Here is a 23,373-nt window from a genome sequence, read left to right as displayed (position 1 = left end):
CACTGGCACCGCAGGGTGTTGGGGCGCAGAGAGAGAGAGACTGACAGAAAGCACAAACAAAAGTTTCAGAGGGCCCCACTGCCTCCTCTGCTCCAGTCTCTGGTGCCAAGGACTTCCCAGAGTTACCATCTTTTCCCACCTCCTGCAAGATTCACTCCTGTTCCTGACACAATCTGCCATTCAGTGCAAACGGGATGAGTAGGTCTTCCTGTTTCCCAGGAACTTCTGTGCATTTTCCTTATATTTCCTGCATAATTGACCTTCCTAAGATTTTCAAGGATAATGTTTTATTGATTGTGTGTCATACAAAAAAAAATCAGCAGTTGTTTAAACTTAGCCTCTACTTTGAGCTCTTTCTAAAAAAAATTATGCACATTATGCATTAACTGTACATCACAACCTTGGCACTTTTGCTTTATCCTGCCTTCCTTCATGCTTTCCAATAGCACTTCACTACCAAAAATGCTGCTGCTAGCACTGCTCTATTTGTGAGCACAGGCACAGCGTGGTTTTGCCAAGCAGTCACAGAAATTATTTGGCAATGCCCATCCACATCCACTGCATAAGCAACCACCTACCCAAAGGAGCAATGTGAAAGCAGACCCAAGTGTGCAAACACTTCTAACTCACAGGAAGCTTCAAAACTGTGTGAATTGCACTGGCATAAGACTTTTTTTTTCTTTTCTTACAATCACTCATTGAACCACAGCAATAGAAGCTGTAAGATTGAAGAGCTGTACTTTGGGAACTGAATATGGATTTAACTCATACAGTTCTTTCACTTGTTTTTATAACAGAAAAGGAAGCAACAAATTTCTGGTGGTCTACCAGAGCATTCCCAGAGAGAGTGCTTACCATTTAATTTTCCCCAATTAGACAAGCCCCTGGATACAGGAAATTAAAGACCTAACAGAGATCTTCTAATTCTGATGCTAATTTTAAGGAGAGATGCCCTCGGCATTTCCTATCCAGAGTTTGCCTGTTTGGTGACTCACACACACCCTGGACATGTTAGGACACTGTGTTACTTGCTTATGTAGCATTCAAACTTTGTTAATTGGATAAATATTTAACTGTAAAATGCTACTGCTTGGAAAATGTCTGGTTTGAATTTCTCTCCATGTTTCAAGGTCTTGAATGTCTTTCTCTTTTCCAGTTCCCTCAGGCACTGGGTTTTTAATCAAATACTGTTCAGATGCAAAGAGTGCTCCTCTATGGGCATGGAGGAATTTATTTATAGCCACTTGAAAACCTTCTTAATCAGTGTACAATCGTGCTACAGTGTAATCAATGCATTCTACAGCAACACAGAGCCATTTAGTGCTGCAGAATTTTTCTTTCACTTATTCAAGACTTATCCTAGAAACTGTAAATTACTTCCCTCAAATAACCATGTGAAGATTACATAAATAAATAGCTGTATAAATAAATATAGGCTTCACTCTGTATAACCAACAGTTGAACAACCAGTGCAGAGTTGCTCCAGGGGTATTACATAATTTTTAGTTCACACAGCATGAACACTGCAAGTGCTGTAGTATAGCTACTAGGTTTCAGCATATCAACACAATTTCAATCCATGTAACAGTAGCATCCTGCATATAATTAGCACTCCTAATTCTAATTACTTTGAGCAAACACTGCTTCTTTTTGGCCTCCCAAAAGAAGGATGTGTTTCAAGGTTGTGGGACTGGGCAAATTCAGCATATGCTTCCATGAGAGCTGGTAATATGTCAGTCAGGATCATCAAAAATAGAATTTTATTTACATTTACATTTTCATATTCAAATTCAATACAAATTATGAAATATTTACAACCATTTTGTTTGTACTACAGCTAAGAAAATGCATTGCTTCCCCCCCCCCCAGATTTTTAAATTATTTATTGGAGGCTCTAAGACAAAATCCTACTAAACAACAGAAACTAGTCAAAGATGCAGAGGTAAAAAAATAAAGTGCATTTATACGATGCCCTTAGTTACCTTCACTGGACAAGGCCAAGTCACTACTGAGGCACCCAGTGCTCCTACTTAACCCCACCTCAACTCCACACAGAGGACAGACAACTTCTCCAGCTCTGTTACCTCACAGGACTTGAGCAAGACAATGTCCAGCAACAGTCCAGTATTTTTCAGAGGCTGGATCATTTCTGAACAAAACACAGCAGATCCTTCTGTAGGAATCTGTCTTTTCATCTTCAGCTGAGTCTTTGCTGAAGTCATCCCAGACTCTCACATAGCCAGGACTCCGGCATATTGCTGGTGCTAGAGATGGTTGTAACTCCCCAAATCACTTGAGGATCTTTCAGACTAACAAAGGTTTGAAAAGCTCCTGCAGTTGTTCCCTTTACAGTAAGTCAGATTTGGCCTGTCAGCTTGCAGCTCTCTTTCCTTCCCCTTTAGGAATGTGTGGTTGGCAGGTTGGAGTTGAGAGGTAGAGAATCAGTCGGTTACTAGAGAACCAAAGACACTGTGGACAAAATCCAGTTTGACAAGCATTAGTTTGCACTTTCTCCTATCAAATTAGTGCACTGAAACATTAAATACCATGTTGCTTTTAACAGAACTGTCTCATAAATAAGTATTAGAACAGATCAAAATAAATTTGTTTACAATGAAAATCCACTTGAATGAAAATAATAAACAACAAAAAACCCAACTCAAAACAATTCCCAGTGGAGACAACTATGACGTAAAAAAAAATCTTCTCACTTAAACAACTCAAACACTGTAGAGAAGCTTTCCTGAAGATGGAATTTTTGTTTGAGTTAAAATCTGCTGGTTTTCTTTGTATTTAAGACAGCTTTATCTGGAGAGTGTTAAGACTCCTGTGGGAAATACAGTTTTAAGAAAGGCAAACCATACAATTATGATTTGGACAAGTCTATTTATCTTAACATTGCCAATGCAGCGTTTTCTGCAGCAGTCTTGCAGCTTTTGGTTTCTATGGAATGGCAGTAGGCAGCTCCTTGCAGAAGGCTTGCACCCTGTGGCAGGGCAGGTTCTTAGAGGGTGACTTCACAAACAATCCTGCCTTCACAAACTTGTGCTTCATCTCCCTCAAAACCTGGGTTGTCACCTTGTGAAAGGACAGTCACGTTGGAGGGCTGGGATGCATCACTTACAGGCTGTGTGTTGTCATCTGGGCAGAAGAAAACCAAGACAAGACAAGTTAAAAAGTGCCCCAGCCAAGTGTTAGCACCTTACAGCAAACCACAAAACTTGATTTGCACAAGCTCCACTGCCCTTTTCCTGCACAGATGGGAATCCAAGGCCGTGCTCCAACCACCTGCTGCCCTTTGTTAGTTTGGGAGCCCGTTCTTGGCACTGCCTGTGTTTTCTGGAGGTGCCTGCTCAGCTCAGTAGTGCTGAGCAAGCTCAAGTTGTGTGCTTAAGCCACAGAAGGCTAGAAAATCCAACCAGGAGGATATTAGCCCCTAATTCACAGCCTAAGCAGCCAAGCACAAATGATCTGGCAAGGCAGATGAAACAGTGGACGTACTTTCTGATGGTGCATGTGCCTCCTGAGCAGATTCATCTGGTCCCTGCACAGAATCATATCCAGATGATGCTGTTTCACTGAGATTGTCCTCTTCATTAACTATAGTGACAGTGGATAGAGGTCTTTGGCCACTGGATCCTGGGGCTTGCACAGGCTCAGACCGTGGTTCTACATCCATCTTTGTGGGGAAAAAAAAAGAGAAAATGGTTAAATTACAACTTGGAAGGCGGGTGCATCTTTCTGGGAGAGAAATGCCTGCAAGGACCAATTCCAGAGCACTTTTACACAGAGGGAAAAACATGACATGGAATAAAAGCTGTGCTGTTAACCTCCAGCATCAGAGGTGAAAACCAGTTACTGCCTAATTGAGTGGGAAGTTCAGACACAGCTTCTGCATTGTTTTCCCAGTATCAGGAAAAGTCTTCCTTCCACTCAGTGCAGATCTGCCTCCCCCAGGCAAACTCTGGCTTACATTTTAGCTAGACCAGGCAGGATCAGGCACTGGCATCTTCCTCTGGCACTTGCAACAATGAGCAGTTACAGAACACATCAGAAACTCCTGATGTATCCTAGGAAATCATGCAGTTCCAGAAATGTCATACATGCTGACACGTTCACTTTTCAAGGGCTTCAGGTTCTGTGCAGCTGAGGAGAACCTGGTTTTCAAGGACAGTATGAGCTGTCAAAGTCTGCCTGAAGATTTGAGAAACACCCTTAGCTGTGAGCACAAGAGTTGAGAGTGATTCTTTCACCAGGCATAAGTCAGCTTTGGCCAATATTCTGCCCAAGCCTTTAGGTGATACCAGCTCACACCAGGTCAGCTGCAGGCTTCCCTAAAAGGGACACAACAATTATCCCTATAGCACCTAGCCAGACATGGCAACACCTGTGCTCATCACCTGCACTCTAGAGGCAGCATGAAAAAGCCCAAGATGTGGTCAAGACATCAGTGTAACCCTGGGACTGGCAGCTGCCACCACAACAGGCTTACCTCAACACCCAACACTTTGAGGATGTCACACTTGCACAGAGGACACGTCCCGTGCTCCAGAAGCCAGGGGTCAATGCAGGTCTTGTGGAAGACATGGCTGGAAGAAGGTAGCCAACAGGTTAGGTGTCATACCAGGAACACTGCTCATGTGCCAGCTATGAGGACCCTTTTGTAACACCAAGAATTTATTCTAGAGTGGATGACCTTATTTTGCCACAAGTTTCAGCTGGAAGTTATGAATAGTTGATGTTTCAACTGGTTTATGCTCACTAGTATCCCAGTACAACTTGCTAGAATTCAGCATTATCATTTTTGCTACACCCAAACAGTCTAAAGCTGTTTTTCCAAAACTGTACAATACATTCCCAGCTGATAATTCAAATGATACAACTATTGACACCTCGGCTTTAAGGTTAACTTCTGTCATGCAGATGCAGATGACTAAACAGAATTTGTTTCTGTTGTAATTACATAGGCAAATAATCTCACAGAGTTATGTCCTCAAGAAAAACTGTGCTCCCACCCATTTACTGTGTCTGTGCAATCACTGTGTAGGGGATAGTTGGCAGGCTGTGCACTCAAGAAAGTAAATATAGCTCAGCCATCACAGATGCAAATGTGTGCTTCTATTAAAACACTCAATTCCACAATGGGTTTAAATTAGGCCACAGATTTAGGAGGCTGACTTGGAATCCTGTAATCTGCCTGTTCCCTCAGCCTGAATAGAAACAGCAAAGCAAACAAACACTGCTCAGTATTAATCAACCCTATTATGAAGTAAGTGCAGAGATCACCACATCCAGTGCTCAGCAGCCCACACTGCAGCAGGATCCAAGGATTCTCCAATTCAGCTCAAATAATCAGCACTTCCTTCAGCTGCACCAAAGTCATGTTTAGAATAAAACCTGAAACTTCCTTGATGCCTATTTTAAATCCTTGAACTTAATGCTGGACTTGTGAACCTCTGCAACTGTAAATGCCTTCAGTTTGACTCTCTGGACAAGAATGCCCTGGGCAAACACTCACACCCCAGGGACTCAGATACCACCAATGTGACTCACAGGAACATTCCTTTGATTGGCTCTTTCATAGATGCAGTTAAAAGCTTTCAGCAAGCAGGGTCTCAGCATTGAGGTCAACCACCAAAATCAAGCATGTTCTTGCAGTAAATACCCATTTATTACTCATGTGAGGGAGAATTTAATATGATGGTTGATGGCAGATATTGCCACTCGTGAAGATTATCAAGTCTGTGTAGTCATTTTAAGTTAGAGCCACATTTGGGCCACAGAGAAATAAAACATCACAAATGTACATAAAAGCAGTTTCATAGCAAATGCAGCAAATTCGTGTATAAAGAACACATCCAAAGGTGTTACTCCACTCTTAAGTATTAAGCATTAGATCAAGGGAGGTGGTTGATAAAACTTTGGCAGACCAACTTTGTATCACCAAAAGAGCTTAGAGGTCCTGCTGCCTGGGAGCAGAGAAAGCCTTTCAAAACTGTGACCTGGTGCACAGGTAACTCCAGCTGAGACCTGCCAGTGTTTGCAGCACTGCTCAGCACACAACAGCACAGCTACCCATTCTTCTATTCTTCAGAATTTCATTTCCTACATCCAAATGTTTCCAAGTGCTTTTTGTACCCCTCCCTAAGGGTTATGACATCTTTTCCTTTGCACAAGTTGGGCAGTTCATGTGACAGCCCTCTGATTTTAGAAGCTTGGCCAGAGCAGTCCCAGTCAGCAGGCACAGGGGGAAATCCCACAGAACAAGTTTCCTTAAGCCCTGAGGCAGCTCCATTGCTCACCTTAGGAGCAAACAGATTAAAGCCTTAGTGCTTCACTACTGGGCTTCCACAGCAGTGAGATACAACAGCAGAGAATTCTAGAAAAATAAACTGCTATGGCTCTGTTTTGGTCTCTGTTTCAGAGGATATATACAAGAATAGAAATGCTTTCTTTAAACTACAAAAGCCAGCATGGTTTAACGAATTTAGCAGAAACAAAACCCTCTTAGTGAGCAGGAATTTAAAGGACAAGAAACAGGCAACATTTTGCCAACTACCTGCAAGTTAGTGGTCACATTCTTAAACAGCAGCAAAGGAAGAAATCCTTAAGAAGTCTTGGCATCCCATTGAGGGACACTGTGGTCTGCCAAGTTACGTGTGTCAATCCACTCACAGGAGAAGTGATGAACAAAGGCCACTGGGGTGCCCTACAAATGTGTATTCTGCTGTTAAAAATATTGTTTTGATAGATATTCGGGAATTCTCACTGTACAACAACTTGAAAGTTTGTTAGCAAACATGGCACAATTTTGGATAAAGAGGCAGTTTGGAAGACAACTTACTTGCAAGTCAGAACACGCATTACATCATTTGCCTTGTACTGCTCAAAGCACACAACACAGGAATCTCCATCTGGACCAATTTCCTAAAACAGTGAAATGAATTTACAGCTTTAACACACTTTGAAAGCTTCCTCTGAACCCCAGTCAGATTTACTGCAGACAAAGGGGTCTAGCTAGAGTCGTCCACGATGCTCCCAAATATAATCCTATATAAACACATTTTGCGGATTACTCACAGTCAAGCTGACACTTCAAAAGAAGCACTGAAAGTTTAAACCCGTGGTTTAGAATTCCAGCTGAAACTGTTATTGGATTACTGGAGGCACTAGTGGAGAGGTTTAGAAACTGCTGCCTCCAGTTTTAGTTACAGGAAGAGCCAGGGAAGCTGATGAGATTCTAGTTTATGTTTAAGCATCCATGCTAGCAAATCAGGTCCTCTCACATCAGCAAGATTACAAGCAAGCAGCTAACAAAATAAACTGATTTATATGAATATATGTCTCAAGGCCTGGAAAAGGACCTGGTCTCTGCTACCAAGAGTGACAGGCTCAGAGAGACTTCTGCACCCTGCTCCAGTCCTGGGAGCTCCCTGGGTTCCGTGCAAAGGCTGTGCTGCAATGCAGGGGGGTCACAGGTGAGTCCTACCTTGTCCCCTTCCTTCAGGGTGCGCAGCTGCATCTCTTCAATGGCCTTCTTAGCCCTGGCCCTCAGCCGCCGCTGCGACACAGAGAGACCTGTCAGACACAGCCATTCCTCTGCTCCTTGCTAACACTTACCCAGGTGCCAACGCTTTTAAAACCCAGATGTTACCAAAACAAGCCAAATAAGCATGACCATACTGTTTGGAGACAACATGAAACGGTTTTGGGACACACTGATGCGGTTACTGACTGGATGACACACCAAGACAGCACTTACATCTGCTTTGGCTGTACATAACCTTTTCACAAAGCACAGGAATTATAAGAGTTTTCTAGTTTGAGAAGATGCAAGGTAATACCTTGATCACATTAGACCCAGCCAAAACAAACAGAAGCCTTCAAGCTGCCTTGGTACAGAAGACTGAACATTGAGTTCAACAATAAATCGTTTTATGTTATACTCACTTTAGGACACCTTCTTGCCATTCTGATGAAAGGTGAGAGAGATTCTTTACCAATCAACATCAATATACCCTGAGCTACTCCTCTGCTTCCCCTGCTTTACAGCCTGCCTGGCAACTGTTGCTGTCCAGCTGTCCCTGCAGTGCCTGGAATGAGCCCGGGAGCCAACCTCTGTCTAAAGGTCACAGGTTGGTGCTGTTGCACTCACTCAAACAATGGGGCTGTCCTCTCCTACCTGGGGCACTCCAGGCAGCTCTGGCACTGCCATCCTCAACACAACACTCACCTCAGGGACACACTAGACCCAAGTTTTGCAGCTAGCCAAAAAGCCTCTCTCCAATCCCACTGCTCCCTGCAGGAGTCCCACACTGTTGGCTTTCCAGCATTCCATCTCCTTGGGCATTTTAGCTCAGTTACATGAAACTTTTCCAAGTGCAGTACTGGTGGCACAAGGACAGAAGGACAAGTGGGAGGAGGTCTGTGCTGACACCTAACAACCTTGCAAGGACTGGCCATTCAAACCTGCATAAGATTCCTCGTGCTGAAGCAGTTACTATAAATCAAACAAGTTGATTTATACATTAAGTTCTACTGAAGACATCAGTTGATGTTCATGTATGTCACTTATGGTTAACTTTGAAATGATGTTGCCCTTGTCAAGGTCTGAGACTGAAGCCACAGAGCAGCAGCCACTGCTGTTTACTGAGGCCCCCAAAAGTCTGAGCAGCAAACGTGGCAACATCAACAGAGCAGGAATGCAGCAAAATATAAATACTTATACATGGCCAGAATTGCCACCACTATTTGTTATTAACTGAAAACAAAACTTTCTAGGAATGTACTCCCTCATACAGTATCTACACATCTAATGTCAGGCCAAGCATATTAGACAGGACCCAACTGGCTGCACTGTTAATAATTTACTTCAAACAATATTTTAAGCTTTGCATGGGCACCAGTTTAATTGCTCCTCATTAAATGCATCAATGGCAAAGTCACCTTTAACACTGATTTTGGCAAGTACAGCAGAACACCCCTCCAGGGGATGCAGAAAGGTTGCAGAAGAAGCTTTATGTTGAATAGTCTACCAGGATACTTGAGCTTGGAATGTCAAAGCATTTTGTGAAGCCAAGTTTTTCAAGCTAATATGAAGCATGAATTATGTTAGCATTATAAAAGTCCCAACACAGAAAAAAATAGAAAAAAATAGCTAAGCTTAAGCTTTAAACAAAGATGTATCTCTTAGCATTTTAAAGATCAAACAAATTCAGTCATTTTGGTACTTTACCAAAACTTCCAAACCTCAAGATCCACACCATGAAGGGATAGGGGTATAAAAATACAACAGCACAAACTCACCTGCTCCCTGGACTGGGCCCTTGCCATAATGAGCCTCCGAGCAGAGTAGGAGACATAGCAGCCCACGGTTGCTGCTGCCACGATGAAAAATGACACAGAGATGAAGAGGATGGTGAAGATATTCATGGACAGGCTGCGCTTTTTGCCCACTTCGATGGCCATGGTGACCTTCATGCCGCTCTGAATGCGGTGCAGGATTTCCATGCCCTTCAGGTTGCCAATCATAATTGCAACGATCTTTTCAGCACCTGCAAAAAGGGGAAGCCAGCTCAGTTCCCAGGGGTTGTATCAGAGGCATACCTAGCTTGGATGTCCTGCCTCAAGTGCTGAAGAACTGGCTGTGGGAAGTTTCTAAACAGTATTTATAGATTCTGAACTGATGGAACAAGTGCCATCACTACGTGTTTGTCCAGCTGGAAGGATGTCCCTTTACCTATGAGCAGAACCATGGTTAGAATTCATTCCTTTCCACAGCATTCCTCACTCCTACACAGGACACAGACTGTCCTATTTTAGACACAACACTTTGGTGATTCACATTTTAACATGCCTTTGAACTACAAGAAGTTAAAAATAAATCCTCTACAGACTAAGGTCACTGGGGATTGTGATATCTGTCTAGGGATTGCTTCCTGTAATGGATCCAACTCCCTCCCTGCTCCACTGCTACTTCTTAACACCTCTTTTCTAAATTTGACTGTACTTTTGAGTACTTCCCCAGACACTGAGCAATCAAAGAAACAGACCACCCTTCACTTCTGTATTTTCAGCAGCAATACAGAAATGACTGAGGGAAATTGGATTGTGAATTCTAGGTGTTTTTGTGAGTTTCTACTGCAGATTCAGAGGGAAGCAAATATTTTAAACAATTTTCAAACAGTTGGGGGCAAGTTGCCAAATGCCATCCTGATTTTGACAACAGGTCTTATCGGCTTAGTTAAACACCACAACAAGTCAAAGGAACCAAGGTGTTTATGGTAGGAAGAAATTTCAAGAAACTCCAGACCAGAACAAACTGGTTTCCTTTCAGTGACACGCAAGGGCTTGAGGACACTTGATACCGTTTGCAGAAACATTAGAAAGTCCCAATATAACAGAGAGGCTCTCAAGAGGGAAAAAAAAAAGGGAGAAAGGGTGATCAGTAAATTACCATTGCTCTCTCTCTAAACTAAATACAAGAAAAGCAGATTTGTGACCAGCTAATCAGGAGTCTCACTGCATTAAACCATCAACTGCACAACATTCATAATAGTCATTGCATGGGGGAAGAATAAAGCCTGTTACAAAGTGCTATTTTTAGCTAACCCTCTGGCCAAACACTCTTTGATGGGAAGACCAATTGTTTTTCCCTCTGCTGAGTTAGTCAAGTTATTTCCCTCTGCTGAAAGTTATTTAATTTTCAGCTACCAAAAAACCCCTAGAACTGGTGTTAAACCACAAAGGCTGTCATTAGAGAAAGTGTTTATTAGTTTTCCAGCTTGTTCACATAATGCTTGTGATCCAACACAGCAAGCAACTTCCCTCAGTGGGACAAAACTCATCTTTTATTCAGAAAGCTCCTTGTAAAGACAACAACATCACACAGAGAAGAGAAAAAAATAATAGTCCCCCAGACTGCAACTACTCTTTAGGATGAACCAGGGCTTATAACATCACATATAAAATGAGCTGGAGTCAGGTGTTAGCAGCAAGCAAAGAAGCCAGAAGGTGAGACTTACTTTCATGAGCATGGAAGAAAGTGTGGAAGAACAGGCTGCAACAATAAGAAAACAAAAAGCATGCAAAAAAAAAAAGTGCAAAAATGATTGCTCTACCCTATTCCCCTCCACTTCTGCAAGTCTCACAGTAAACCTATCTTGTGGTTATGCCCAACACAAGACACAGCACAGCAATTCCTATTAATGAAATGTCACCATCGGCCTGCAAAACTATTGCAGCTGCTAAGCCATCCATTGGGAACAAGGTTCACCCTTAAAGAAACACATTCCATTTAACTTTCAGACTGCACAGTTCCCGAGGATGTCATCAGATGACAGCTTTAATCCTCACTGACAGCCCCGGAGAGTTCTGGTGCAGTCCCAGCTTAGAGAACACCAGTGAGTGGCCAACTGGTGGCTTTGACACTGGCACAAGGAGGGCAGAAGTGAGTGCCCATTTCCATCAGCACCTTTGCCACAGCTTCTGTGCTTCTGTACCAAAAGCAAAAGGATCACCCCCACCCAATGCTCCCTGAGCTGCTACTCGGGTTCCATTATGACAGGTTCTGAAATTTGTTATGGTGGCCTTGAAATGAGCAGCCTGGACAGAGGCTCCTGACAGGGCTTGGCCATGGTGTGGGAAACGAGGGATTTGAGGGGACACCTGCAGAGGGATCTCAGGCACAGCAGCTGCTCTCAGCTCGCAGCTTTTCCCCACCCAGACTCCTGCAAAGCAGAGGGAAGTCAGTTAGCTGTGCGCAGCAAAAACCTCAGAGAAACCCAAGTTCTTTGCCCACGTGTCAGCTTTTGTGGTTCAACTGAAGCTTCTGAAACAGTTTTTAAGGGACACTAGAAGGTGAAATTAATCTGCTGCCTGTTTAGCTGATAATGGGCTCATTGCTAAACAGAAGCAAGACCTGTTCAGTTAAACATTTCCCAGCTTCTTTCCTTTTCCATTTCCTGTGAAACAAGAGGGAAAGTTATTCAACTCTTTAGGAAAACACAACCTGCCTCTTTGGGCACCTCCCAAGGAAAAAACTAGCATGCCACACACAGCCTCCAACATTTTGGATCCCACCTTTTTTTTTCCCCCCAGCTTTCTCAAAGTCTGAAATTTTGCCTCATCTTTAATCAGACTCAAATTAAGTGCCCATGGTTTTAGCAGTATCCCTTCACTGTGTCCAGAGAGCACCTTGTGCAACCAGTGCCTCTGCTGTGGCACAGCCACGCTGCTTCTCCCCAGGACCCCCATGGGAACACCTAGGTGCCTGGATCAGTGTTTTTATCTGTAAGATATGGTGCTGGCAGCACAGATCAGTAATAATTGTGCCTTTAGTCAAAGGAGCTAGAGGGATTCCCCTGGCACCCCTCCAACCCCACCATCAGCAAAAAAGGCATTAGGAGATCAAGCTGCCTCCTGTTCTTTAACAGGGAAGACACTGCCAGGTCACACTCCAACCATTTCCTACCAGTTTAGCACACCTGGCTCCTCAGGCATGTCAGAGGAATATCTGATAGCTTATCTTTCATGTTTAGGAAAAAAAAATACAATGTCTTGACCATTGCTTATCTCACTGTACTTGAGTAGTAAGAAATGGGATTTCTGGTGGTTCTCAAACAGGCTGGTACAAGCTCACTGTTATCTGTTACAGTAGGAGGAAAAATAAACTAACAGTGTACACAGGCTGAGCTGGCATTATCTCTGTTACGTAACTCACCTCAAATGACAGGCCAGCGCTGCACATAAAAGCCACCAGGTCCCAGCAGCACACCCCACTCCAGGGACACCAGGGCTCTCCCTGGCCTCAGTGAAACCAGACCCTGCAGGCCAGCTCTGCTCTCATCCACAGGACAGTGTGGTTTAAAAAATAAAGTGCTGATTGCTGTCATGCACTGGCACAAGGCAAAATCTGATCAGGAATGTGCCCATCCCCACAACCAGCCTCCATCCCAGACACTCACAGAGGAAACGCCTTTATTGCCCTGAGATAAGCTCTCCCCTTTGCAAGAGGGGAGGGTGATTGAGCTCATAGCTCAGCAGCAATATAAGTCTGGATAAGCTGATGTCGGTAGGCTTGTTCCTTCTTCCCCTGCTTTGCATGTTCCCCACCCCAAACATTACCCGGCACCAAGATAAAAGAGTAATTTATATTCAGGTTATTTTGCAGTTACTTAAAGCTACAGCCACTTAAACTGTTTGAGTGAACTGCCTTTTTCCTCACACTATTACCTAAGCTTAATTAAATCTACTTTCAGCTTGCTTTACTTGGCATATGGCACAATGTCTGATCTCTTCCTTCTAAACACCAGAGCCTTTCAGCAGACAGGGGCAAGAATTCACACAAAATCATGGAATGGCTGGGCTGGGAAGGTGTCTCTGGAGATCACCCAGTCCAGCCATCAAGACCAAATGTAGTTTTACATGAAGTGAGTTTCCATCAGTCCCCAGGGAATACTGGAGGTGGAAACCAACCTGCACTCTATTTAGTTTAAAAAGTGTTATTATTTGTCAAGTGAATCCAACAGTTACCAACCCTTTTTTTTCTCCCCCTCCTCCCTTCTGAGCCCTAAAGTCTTAGATAATGGTCCCAGCCCCTAAACCTTAGAACATTTATAACATGAAATTGTCCTCTAAAACAGCAGCAACATTTTTCAAGGGCACAGAAATGGAGGAGATCTTGGGGGACAGCTCTCTTCACATGCTGTTTGGTCAGTGGCACCAGCAAGACTAAAGTACCACCTTTCAATCTAGCAAACAGCATCTAAAACCTGCTGGAGAAACTAAAATCCCTAATGAAAATTCTTTGGTGAGCTTACTCCACGGTTTTCAGCAGTTGTGATTTAGTAAATACATTGCACACCCTCTCTGAATGAGAATGAGCTCACCACATGCTGGTGGCAGCTAAATGTTCATTGGGAACAAGTGAATTTGAGAAAGCCAAGGGTAAAATGCTGTGAGTGGGCACAGTCCCGGGCAGAAAGCATCTGTCTGTGAAAGGATGACAGGTCACACTGGACACAGTGGGGAACTGTGCTGGGCTGACTGCTGTGTGCTCAGCAGCACATTCAAGACTGGAGGCAAACAAGCACTGTCATTGTTTCAGCAACATGATGTGCCTCACAATGAAGCCTCTGCTAGCACAGCTGTCACTTGGGATTTTAATTCATCCTTTCATTCCATTTCAGCAGCCCAGTAAACCCCAAGTGCAAGGGCACTTCACAGACCTACTCCAGGCTATCTAAGGGATGATGTCTGCCCTACAGGTTTCCATAGCACAGAGGTACCTAAATTACACCATAAAGAGCAAGGGCAGGGATCAGGAGCTGTCAGTAGCACCAGTCAGTCCCATCCAGTTCCTCAATGCCCCTCCTGCTTGTGCTGGGGGCAGCCCCAGTCACTGTCACACACCACCATCCCCTGAGGGTGGCAGATCAGGGTCACCAGCCAGACCCACCTGCTACAGTTGCTTACCTGAATGCCACTACAGCTGTGACATTAATTCACTTTAAACCTGCCAGCCAGGAGAACCAAACTGAGTCTGAGTGCCTGAAGTTGCAGTATGTGCAAAGTTGCAGCACAGACGCATCAAAAAGCTGTTCTCAAATGCAGAGCTACAAACTCCAGACACTGCAGACTGCAAATACCATCCAGGAACACGAGGTGCATGCAGGGTCCTGCTCAAAAAGGAACTGTAAGAAAGGCTTAATCTGCAGAGGCTCATCTGGCTGTGGCCAAGGAACAGGAGAGGAAGTGTCATTAATTAGATCCTCCATCCTCATTCCTCTCCTCAGATGTCCTCAGCACTAGCCTTCACTCACTGCAAAGAGAGGTGCACTATTTGTTTACACAAGCTCAGCACAGCCTGTCCTGGGATTACAGTTCTGACTCAATCTTTAATGGTTTTACAGGTCACATCAGCCTTTTACTGCCCTGGGAAAGTTTCAGCTTGTTTCTGAAGATCATACCTCACAAAAAGCAGTGGAGCACATCCAGACACTTCTGCCATACACTGTTTTCTCTAAGCACATGGAGGTAAGGCTTCACCTCAGTGAAATTCCTGCAGAATAAGTTAAGTAGAAGTGCTACACATTTAACCTTTCCTTCCCCTTTCACCCACTAATGCACGTTTACACTTGAACCAGATCTTGTCAGCCTGAGACACGCTGTTACTGCTTCAGCCAGAGTCACTGAGCTGTGTTCCCCCAGAATAAACCCTCTGCAGATCAGGTGATGGGCTCTCCTCAGGTCTGGAGTTACACCACAAGAGAAAAACCAAAGAAAATTATCACACCTGCTTTCTGACCTGCAAAGAATCCTTCCCCACCAGCTGCAAGGAAATACTGAGCACCAAAGAATGCTTCCCACGGGCCCCACCGTGCCCTCAAGCCAAAGCCACCCAGCAGCCTGGTTCTACCTTAAGGCAAGGGCCACCTTTAATACAAAGCAACTCTTGCCCTGCACTTTTTCCCCACATGCTGCTGGTTTTCTCCAATCAAATGTCTTTTTCAGAAGGTCAATAGGGATTACAGAGAGGTGCAATCATAAGCACACAGAGCTGTACTTTGAAACCCTGCTCAGCCTGACACAGAGCGGTACCATCTTAAAATGTGCAGTTAAAACTCAAGTTTGCTAACTGATATGGGTTTGTGCTTATAAACCACAAAGCAAATTTTACTTTGGACTCCATGAAATTCTTGACATTCTACATGTTAAAGGTGATTAGGCAGGATTTGATCATATCTCATTTGGTTACTCACTGCATTCTGTTGTTTTAATTGCCAGAGTGGTTTGCTTGTGTTGGGTTGTTTTTGTTGTTTCTTTTTTTTTTTAAAGTTGGCACACCGACAGGTTATATGGAGCACTAATGCAATAAGGAATTCATCAGAGTAAACAAGATTATAAGAAAAAAAAATCTCTGGAAGCAGGATGACTAGGACAAACACTGCTGCAAATACAGGCCCATTTAAGTCTCTAAACAAGAAAGTTGCTTCAAAAGCCAAGTTTGAACTCCCCAGAAAAAGGCATACTACACTTTTAGATAAGCTTCTGTTAGTAACTTTGTACTGTTCTTCGAAGTTCTACCAAACTTCAAAATTCTATCAAAGAACCACCAAAGTTCTTTGAAGAAAAGTGTATTGTGCCATACACTTTATCAGAAATCTTCCTCTTCTGCCAGGCAGGTGACAGCTCCATGACCCAAAGGTGAGAGCACGCAGTACTGCTGGCTAAATTCGCCCTCACCCCAGCAAAGCCATCTCCTGCTGCTTCCCACTGCCTCAGCTTGGAGGAAGTGTTTGGCCTTGTTTGGTTTCACTGGATGGCCCCAGCCAGAGCAGAAACAAAGCCAAATAGGAAACCCAGACTGCAGAGTCACAGCAGCACAGCTACAGCCACGACAGACACGGCAGGAGCTGTATCTGCACAAAGGCCACTCTTCAATGAGCTCAGCCACCTTCCCCACCGGCTCCAGGAGAGTCAGGGCACCCAGTGCCACCAACGAGGCCAGGAGAGGGGAGCCATCCCTGAGCCCAGCCCAGCAAAGGGCAGTGTGACCAGCCCTGACCTCCTCAGCCTGAGGAGGAATATGAGGCCTTGGAGTTCACTCCATCTTGGCCATGCAGGAGTCAGGCAGATTGAATAAGTGGTTTGACAGAAGCTCTCTTCTCCAAGGAGTCCCTGTCCTGTTTGTCTGCCATTCAGCTGGGAAATTTCAACATGCCCTCGAGTATCCATCCCATCACGCAGGATAATCAGGACAGCTAGAGCCGCTCTGATGTAAATGCCTTAGCAGAAAGCTTAAGGACAGCATAGGAAAAGAGGGAGCTCCTCTTGGAGCAAACCCTGCCAGGAGCCCACGGCTCATTTCGAGAGGCAGCTCCCAGCAAGGTTAAGAGGCTGAAAGTCTCCCAGAAGCCTCCCAGGATGGAGGAGGAGCAGGAGCACATGGTCCTTCCCCTCAAGAACAGGTTCAGCAGTGATCTACCCAGGCCTGCAGTGCCAAAGGAGCTCCTCCAAGAGCTGCAGGATCAGGCAGGCACACAGCGAGCAGGGCTCAGGGCAGGGACGCTGTCAGCTCAGCAGGAGGAACTCGCCCGGCAATAGCCAGATCTCAACAGCGTTTGTCAGCTGATTATCTGATTACATAAGAAAGCCTTGCCTCAGAAAGGCCAGAGCCTATCCAGACTGTATGTTTTGAATTCTTAAAGCAGAGTACCAACAGTGCTACAGCTCTTTAAGATTGCAAGCTCACTAAGACAACAAACCTCCAAAGGCAGCTACTGTTTCTTTGTCTCACCAGAACACTTGCCTCCACTGCTGACAGAAATCCTCTCCACCCCTTCTAAGAGGGTTGCTGCAGGGATATATATATTATTTTTCAAACCATGCAGTATTCATTTTCATTGTTCAGTTTCTCTCCAGAAGATGGGGCTTCCCAAAGCAGTGTCACTTCACAGAATTCCAACACACCCAGGAGGGTGGGTATCCAACAGCTGGACAGAGGCACCAAAGCCACTCAGCCTGTCACACACAGGGCACCTGCCTGGACTGTCACCAGAAGGCATTTACACAGCTCTCAGCCTAGGTCTGTTTCTCAGGTATCACTAGCCTAAAGCACAGCCAGATCTCATTCTCCATTTGAAAGATGGGCAGGTCAGGAAAAACCTTCCATTAAGTAGGAGACTTTCTGCAGCAAGAGAAGAGGAGCTCTGTCATCAGCCTGTGCAAACTGGAAGACAACCTTTTAACTCCTTCAGCTGCCTGCATTAGAAGCGGCATTTTGCTGTTGGAAAGTTACCTACGGAAAAGTCTGCTTATGTCTGAGCTGGCTGTGGAGTGTGCAGGGCACAGGGAGAAACAGCGTCTGAGCATGGAAACCCAGCCTGCTTTACAGCCCAAATCAGCTCCACAGTCTTGACAGGCATTGAAAATCTCAGCATCCATCACCTCTGGCGACTACAGGCTGAGGCCAGAAAGCCAAACCAAGGGAGATGGTGACTCCCGCACACCCACCGCCAGGGCCCGGGGCAGCCCGGCAAGCGCCCGCCCGTCCTCAGCCCCAGCCGCAGATTTCGGACACGGTTACTCATTAATCACAGCAAAAAACAACATAATCAGCGCTCGAAACAGCACTGGCCAGTCTGGGCAGAAACTCCTGTGGTGCGGGAGAGGCAGCGACATTCCCGGCTGTCACCGAGGAGCCGCGGATGTGCGGCCGGGGCTGCGCCCGCACCCCGACGGAAGGGAGGGAGGGAAGGGAGGGAAGGGGCCGCTCCCGGCGCGGGGACCCCTCCGTTTGCGAGCCCAGCCCGTTCCCCGGCGCTCACCGTGGTGGGACATGGGCAGCACCTCGTTGCCGGTGCCGCGGTAGTTGTAGATGACGGCGGCGGCGGCGCCGCGCTCGGCGGCCAGGCGGATCTTGTCGGCGAAGGAGCAGCCGCCGCCGCGCTGGATGAGGGCGAGCCAGCCCGGGGCGCCCGCGGGGGCCCCGCTGAAGTTGGTCAGAGCGCTGCAGGCATTGAAGGCGTCGGGGCTGTCGGGCGGCAGCAGCAGCCCCTCGGCCGACTGCAGCGGCGAGTCCAGCCCGTACAGGCCGCTCTCGCCCGCCTCCCAGCCGCTCTGGTTGCGGCCCGCGCCGCTCTCCCACGACACGTTCAGCCACGCGGTCCACGCCGCCACCGCCGCCGCCGCCCCGCGGGGCCCGGGCGGCGGGACGGCGCAAAGCAACGCGGCCAGCGCCAGCTGCGCGGCCCCCGACGGCATCCCAGCACGGCCCGGCGCGGCGCCCCGCCGCCTAAAGGCGCCGCCGCGGCGGCCGGGGGAGGAGCGGGGCCGCCCCCGCCGCGGCACGCCCCCGGCACCGCGCGGGACCGCGCACCATCGCACCGCACGGCACGGCACCATCGCTCCGCACCGCGCGGGACCGCGCACCATCGCACCGCACGGCACGGCACGGCACGGCACCATAGCACCGCACGGCACGGCACCATAGCACCGCGCCGCGCACCATCGCACCGCACCGCACGGCACGGCACCATAGCACCGCGAGGGACCGCGCACCGCTCGGTACGGCACGGCACCATCGCTCCGCACCGCGCGGGACCGCGCACCGCATCGCGCACCATCGCACCGCACGGCACGGCACCATAGCACCGTGCACCGCACCGCGCACCATCGCACCGGTCCCTGCCGCGGAGTGGACCCCCCCTAGCAAGAGAAGAGGAGCTCTGTCATCAGCCTGTGCAAACTGGAAGACAACCTTTTAACTCCTTCAGCTGCCTGCATTAGAAGCGGCATTTTGCTGCTGGAAAGTTGTCTACGGAAAATCTTGTACTCTGCTTATGTCTGAGCTGGTTGTGGAGTGTGCAGGGCACAGGGAGAAACAGCGTCTGAGCATGGAAACTCAGCCTGCTTTACAGCCCAAATCAGCTCCACAGTCTTGACAGGCACTGAAAATCTCAGCATCCATCACCTCTGGCGACTACGGGCTGAGGTCAGAAACCCAAACCCCACCCCTCCACCAGCATCTACCCCGCCAGCACAGCAGCTACAGGTTTTGGCAGCTCAGTGCCACAGGGAGATTGGTTTGGTTGTGCTACTGCAATAGCAGCGTGCAGAGCAAGTAATGAAGAGCAGATAAAGCAATTTGCTCAATATCAGTATTGCTTACTAAGCGAACACTTTTGTCGTAATCTAAACCCTAATTTTCCCATTCCACATCTAAGTAGACAACTTATTTCAACAGTAATAGCTCCAGCTATAATGAGAAGTAAATCCATAAGCAATCAGAGAAACGTAGTTTTGTTGTGAAACCTGTTTCATGTAGGGGCAGGGAAAAACTTGACACATCTCTGAAAACACAACCAGGCTTTATGCAATCAACAGCAGTCAATGTGCTCAGACTAAAACACCTACAAAACTTCAGGGATGCTTAGCTCCAGCATTTTCACTTAGACAAAACTGAACCAAAGTCAAAGGTAGGAACCTTCCCAAAACACAAAATTTCCTGTGCATCTGGGGATTTTGAGCATAGGGCTTAGCCACAGTCTCTTGTTACACATGTGTGCATTACAGTACATCGAATTATTAAAGAGCACAAACACAGGCTGGGTGAAGAGCGGATTGAGAGCAGCCCTGAGAAGGTCTGGTGATGGCAGGAAGGGTGAGGAGTGAGGAGAAGCTCAACCAGCCTGGCTTGGTTTGGCAGAGAAAGGCAGCTGCAAAGGCCCAGCAGTCCCTGGGCATCCCAGCCTGGTCAGCGACTCCTCTGGGCCAGCGAGGAGAGGGTCAGGGGGATGGGAATCCCCAGCAGAGCTGAAATGTTTTAAAGCCCACAGGCCAGTTGTACCTATTTGAAGTCACATATCTCGCACTGAGAACTTCCTTGCACTCAGCATTAGGAAAATTCAAGAGAAAAAAACGGGACAAGATCTATCTTGCAATCTGCAAAGCACAGACCATACCTATGCTGCAGACACTCTCACCTCGAAAAATAAACTGATGCCTTCAAAACAAACCCTAAGGGCTGCTCTGCACCACTGTCTAAATTAATTTGCAACAGGTAGAAAACAGGACCAACCTCAGACACTCAGCCCTTTGCCTGCACTGGACCAAGCACAGACAGTGACAGCAGGCTCTTGCTGACTAAGCACTGGAGTCAAGACTCACATTGCATAACACGTTCTTTTTCAGTTGAATCTCTTGATCAGAGCAGCAATCGCCCACAAACACCGCTGACTCCTCAGAGCCTGGCTGTGCTGCCCCGAAGCAAACTTGAGAGAAAGAAATGACCGGGTGCCCCCAGGCTTTCACTCACCTGGATGCGCCATCAGGAGGGTGTTGTTGCCTTTGCCCTGTGAATTGTAGATCACGGCTGCTGCTGCACCTCTTCTGGTGGCCACCTGAATTTTTTCAGCAAAAGTGCAATTGCCTCTTTCAATCAGGGCTATCCACGGTGGTTCCGTGACAGTGAAGTCGGTATTTTTGTGGCAGGCGTAATGATCAGCCGATACTGGAATGCCCACCACCCCCTGAGCACTGAGGTAAGGAGAATTAAAGCCATAAACGCCACACTCACAGCGCTCAAACACTGTCCTGTTGCTGGTGCTGTTGAAGTAGAATAAGCTGACAGAGGCCATCACAGAAATTGCCTCTGAAGTGTGGAACGAAATTAAAAAATCCATCAGGAGAAAGAGAAACCAGAACTTCTCATCTCGCTTCATTGCTTCTTCCCAGCAGCAGCAAACGGAGATGTCCAGAGATATTTTCCGCTGCCGGTGGCCGCAGTGAGAGCAGAGACTGCAGCCGAGCGCCAGCGGGAATGTGACACCGGCCAGGTGAGCTCGGCAGTGCCGGGAGCTCAGCGGTGCCAGCGCCGGGGACACGCCCGATCGCGGGGCAGCGGCCAGAGGGAATGTCCTGCGGCCAGGGCTTCCTGCTGCTCCCACACCGCGCCCATCCTCCTCCTCCTCCTCTCCCAGCACGGCGCAAATTCCACCTGGCGTGATGCTTCGGCTTCCACCTGTGAGAGGGCTCCGGCTCCCGTTTCCACCTGTGTCCCTGCAGAGGCACGGGTCATCTTTCATGCAGTTACATAAGCCCGCCGTTCTCACTTCGTGGTGAATCTGTGATGCAAATGGCCTTGTTAAGAAGGTCAAAAGCAAAGGGGATGCTTTAGTAATTATTAGAAAGACTTACTTTTCTTTAACCAAGTAATTTCCTGCATTTGTCCTTTTCAAGTTCTTTGAGTTGTCTACTCGGAGAGGCCCAGCTTGTTCGGGTGCTTCGAGTGAACTGGTTGTAGTCTTGATTGATGCACCAATGCACGAGATGTGGAATCATCTACACTGAGCTCAGAAACAAACAGCTCCTGTCAGACCCTTTCCACGTTCCACATCATTTACAAGATGTCCACTGAGAGATTGCAATGATTATCGCACAGCTCTCCACTTCTGGCTGCAGGCTCTGGAGATTCTTTCTCTGAACTCAGCCAGGCTTGTATTCCCCAACAATTCCTGGTACCACCTCTTGTTTTATTAGCATAGAACAGTAACAATGAAAACCTTACCCACAGTACAACCCTCTAGTCCACCAGGAATATAAAGGACAAGTTGTCAAGTTCTCAAAGCCTTTGTCCTGGTTTGCTGCAAGAGTCATGCTGCATGCACAGTGTGGAAAGCCAAGAGGAGCTGCAATTTGGGGGCACATCTTGTGACAGGAGCTCCAGCTATTTCTTCAGGAAAGGGTCTTGAAAAGAGCAAACATCACTGTAAAGATTCTTGGAAAAGCCAAACAGCTTTCCAGAGGTGAAATGAAAATGGAAAGAAACAATCCAAGATGTTCACATCTACTATGAATTCCCTTCCTTATATGCTCCCCTTTTTTGTCTTGCACTAGTTCTACGTTACAAACATTCCAAACTGATCTTACCTCGAAGACCTGGGACTTAGACTTACATTCTGCAATATCATTAGCTACACACAGTTTGCCTTCTCCCTGCTTTGCTTTGAAAGCCATGCTGGAGACACCAGAAAGCTGCAAATGCAAGATTTCATAGCACAGGGCTTGGTTGGCTGTGGGCTCTAGAGACAGGGAATCTTGGAAACAAGTTGGAAGGAAATGCAAATCCACAATCATTTCTTTCAGGTGTTGTTAGGTTTGACAATTATTCCTGTTGTACAGGGAAACTGGGGATGAAGAAGGAGTCATCATTAGGGGAGTTTTTTCTCTTTGTTCCTTCTCAGCAACTTTAAATTACCTGATTTCCTGCACACCTGAACTTTGCCCAGAACAAGATCTGTCTTGCAATCTGCAAAGCACATACCTGTGCAGTACACCTGTATGTTCACTTGTGTCCTCTCACCTCCAAAAACACACTGATGTCTTCAAAACAATCCCTAAGAGTTGCTCTGCACCACTCTCTAAATTAATTTGCAACAGGTAGAAAACAGGACCAACCTCAGACACTCAGCCCTTTGCCTGCACTAGACCAAGCACAGACAGTGACAGCAGGCTCTTGCTGACTAAGCACTGGAGTCAAGACTCACATTGCATAACACGTTCTTTTTCTAATTGGATCTCTTGATCAGAGCAACAATTGCCCACAAACACCGCTGACTCCTCAGAGCCTGGCTGTGCTGCCCCGAAGCAAACTTGAGAGAAAGCAATGACCGGGTGCCCCCAGGCTTTCACTCACCTGGATGCGCCATCAGGAGGGTGTTGTTGCCTTTGCCCTGTGAATTGTAGATCACGGCTGCTGCTGCACCTCTTCTGGTGGCCACCTGAATTTTTTCAGCAAAAGTGCAATTGCCTCTTTCAATCAGGGCTATCCACGGTGGTTCGGTGACAGTGAAGTCGGTATTTTTGTGGCAG

General features: G+C 46.8%; 2 protein-coding genes across 2 annotated transcripts; both read right to left on the bottom strand.

Moving 5' to 3' along the window:
- Positions 1-1,743: 1,743 nt before the first annotated feature.
- LOC134560638 (E3 ubiquitin-protein ligase RNF128-like) lies at positions 1,744-18,827 on the bottom strand. The gene is made up of 7 exons (XM_063416846.1): positions 18,330-18,827; positions 9,307-9,554; positions 7,490-7,561; positions 6,845-6,927; positions 4,493-4,589; positions 3,502-3,679; positions 1,744-3,141 (listed from the first exon to the last, which is right to left on the bottom strand). The coding sequence occupies exons 1-7, from the start codon at positions 18,763-18,765 to the stop codon at positions 3,005-3,007; spliced, it is 1,251 nt and encodes a 416-aa protein (XP_063272916.1). The 5' UTR covers positions 18,766-18,827; the 3' UTR covers positions 1,744-3,004.
- Positions 18,828-20,810: 1,983 nt separating this feature from the next.
- Positions 20,811-22,265, bottom strand: LOC134560706 (RING finger protein 148-like). Its single transcript, XM_063416982.1, has one exon. It carries the CDS (start codon positions 21,585-21,587, stop codon positions 20,811-20,813), a length of 777 nt encoding a protein of 258 aa, XP_063273052.1. The 5' UTR covers positions 21,588-22,265.
- Positions 22,266-23,373: the final 1,108 nt, after the last annotated feature.

This window comes from Prinia subflava, chromosome 20 (assembly GCF_021018805.1).
Source record: "Prinia subflava isolate CZ2003 ecotype Zambia chromosome 20, Cam_Psub_1.2, whole genome shotgun sequence".
NCBI lineage: Eukaryota > Metazoa > Chordata > Aves > Passeriformes > Cisticolidae > Prinia > Prinia subflava.
This window is presented reverse-complemented; position numbering and strand designations above follow the sequence as displayed.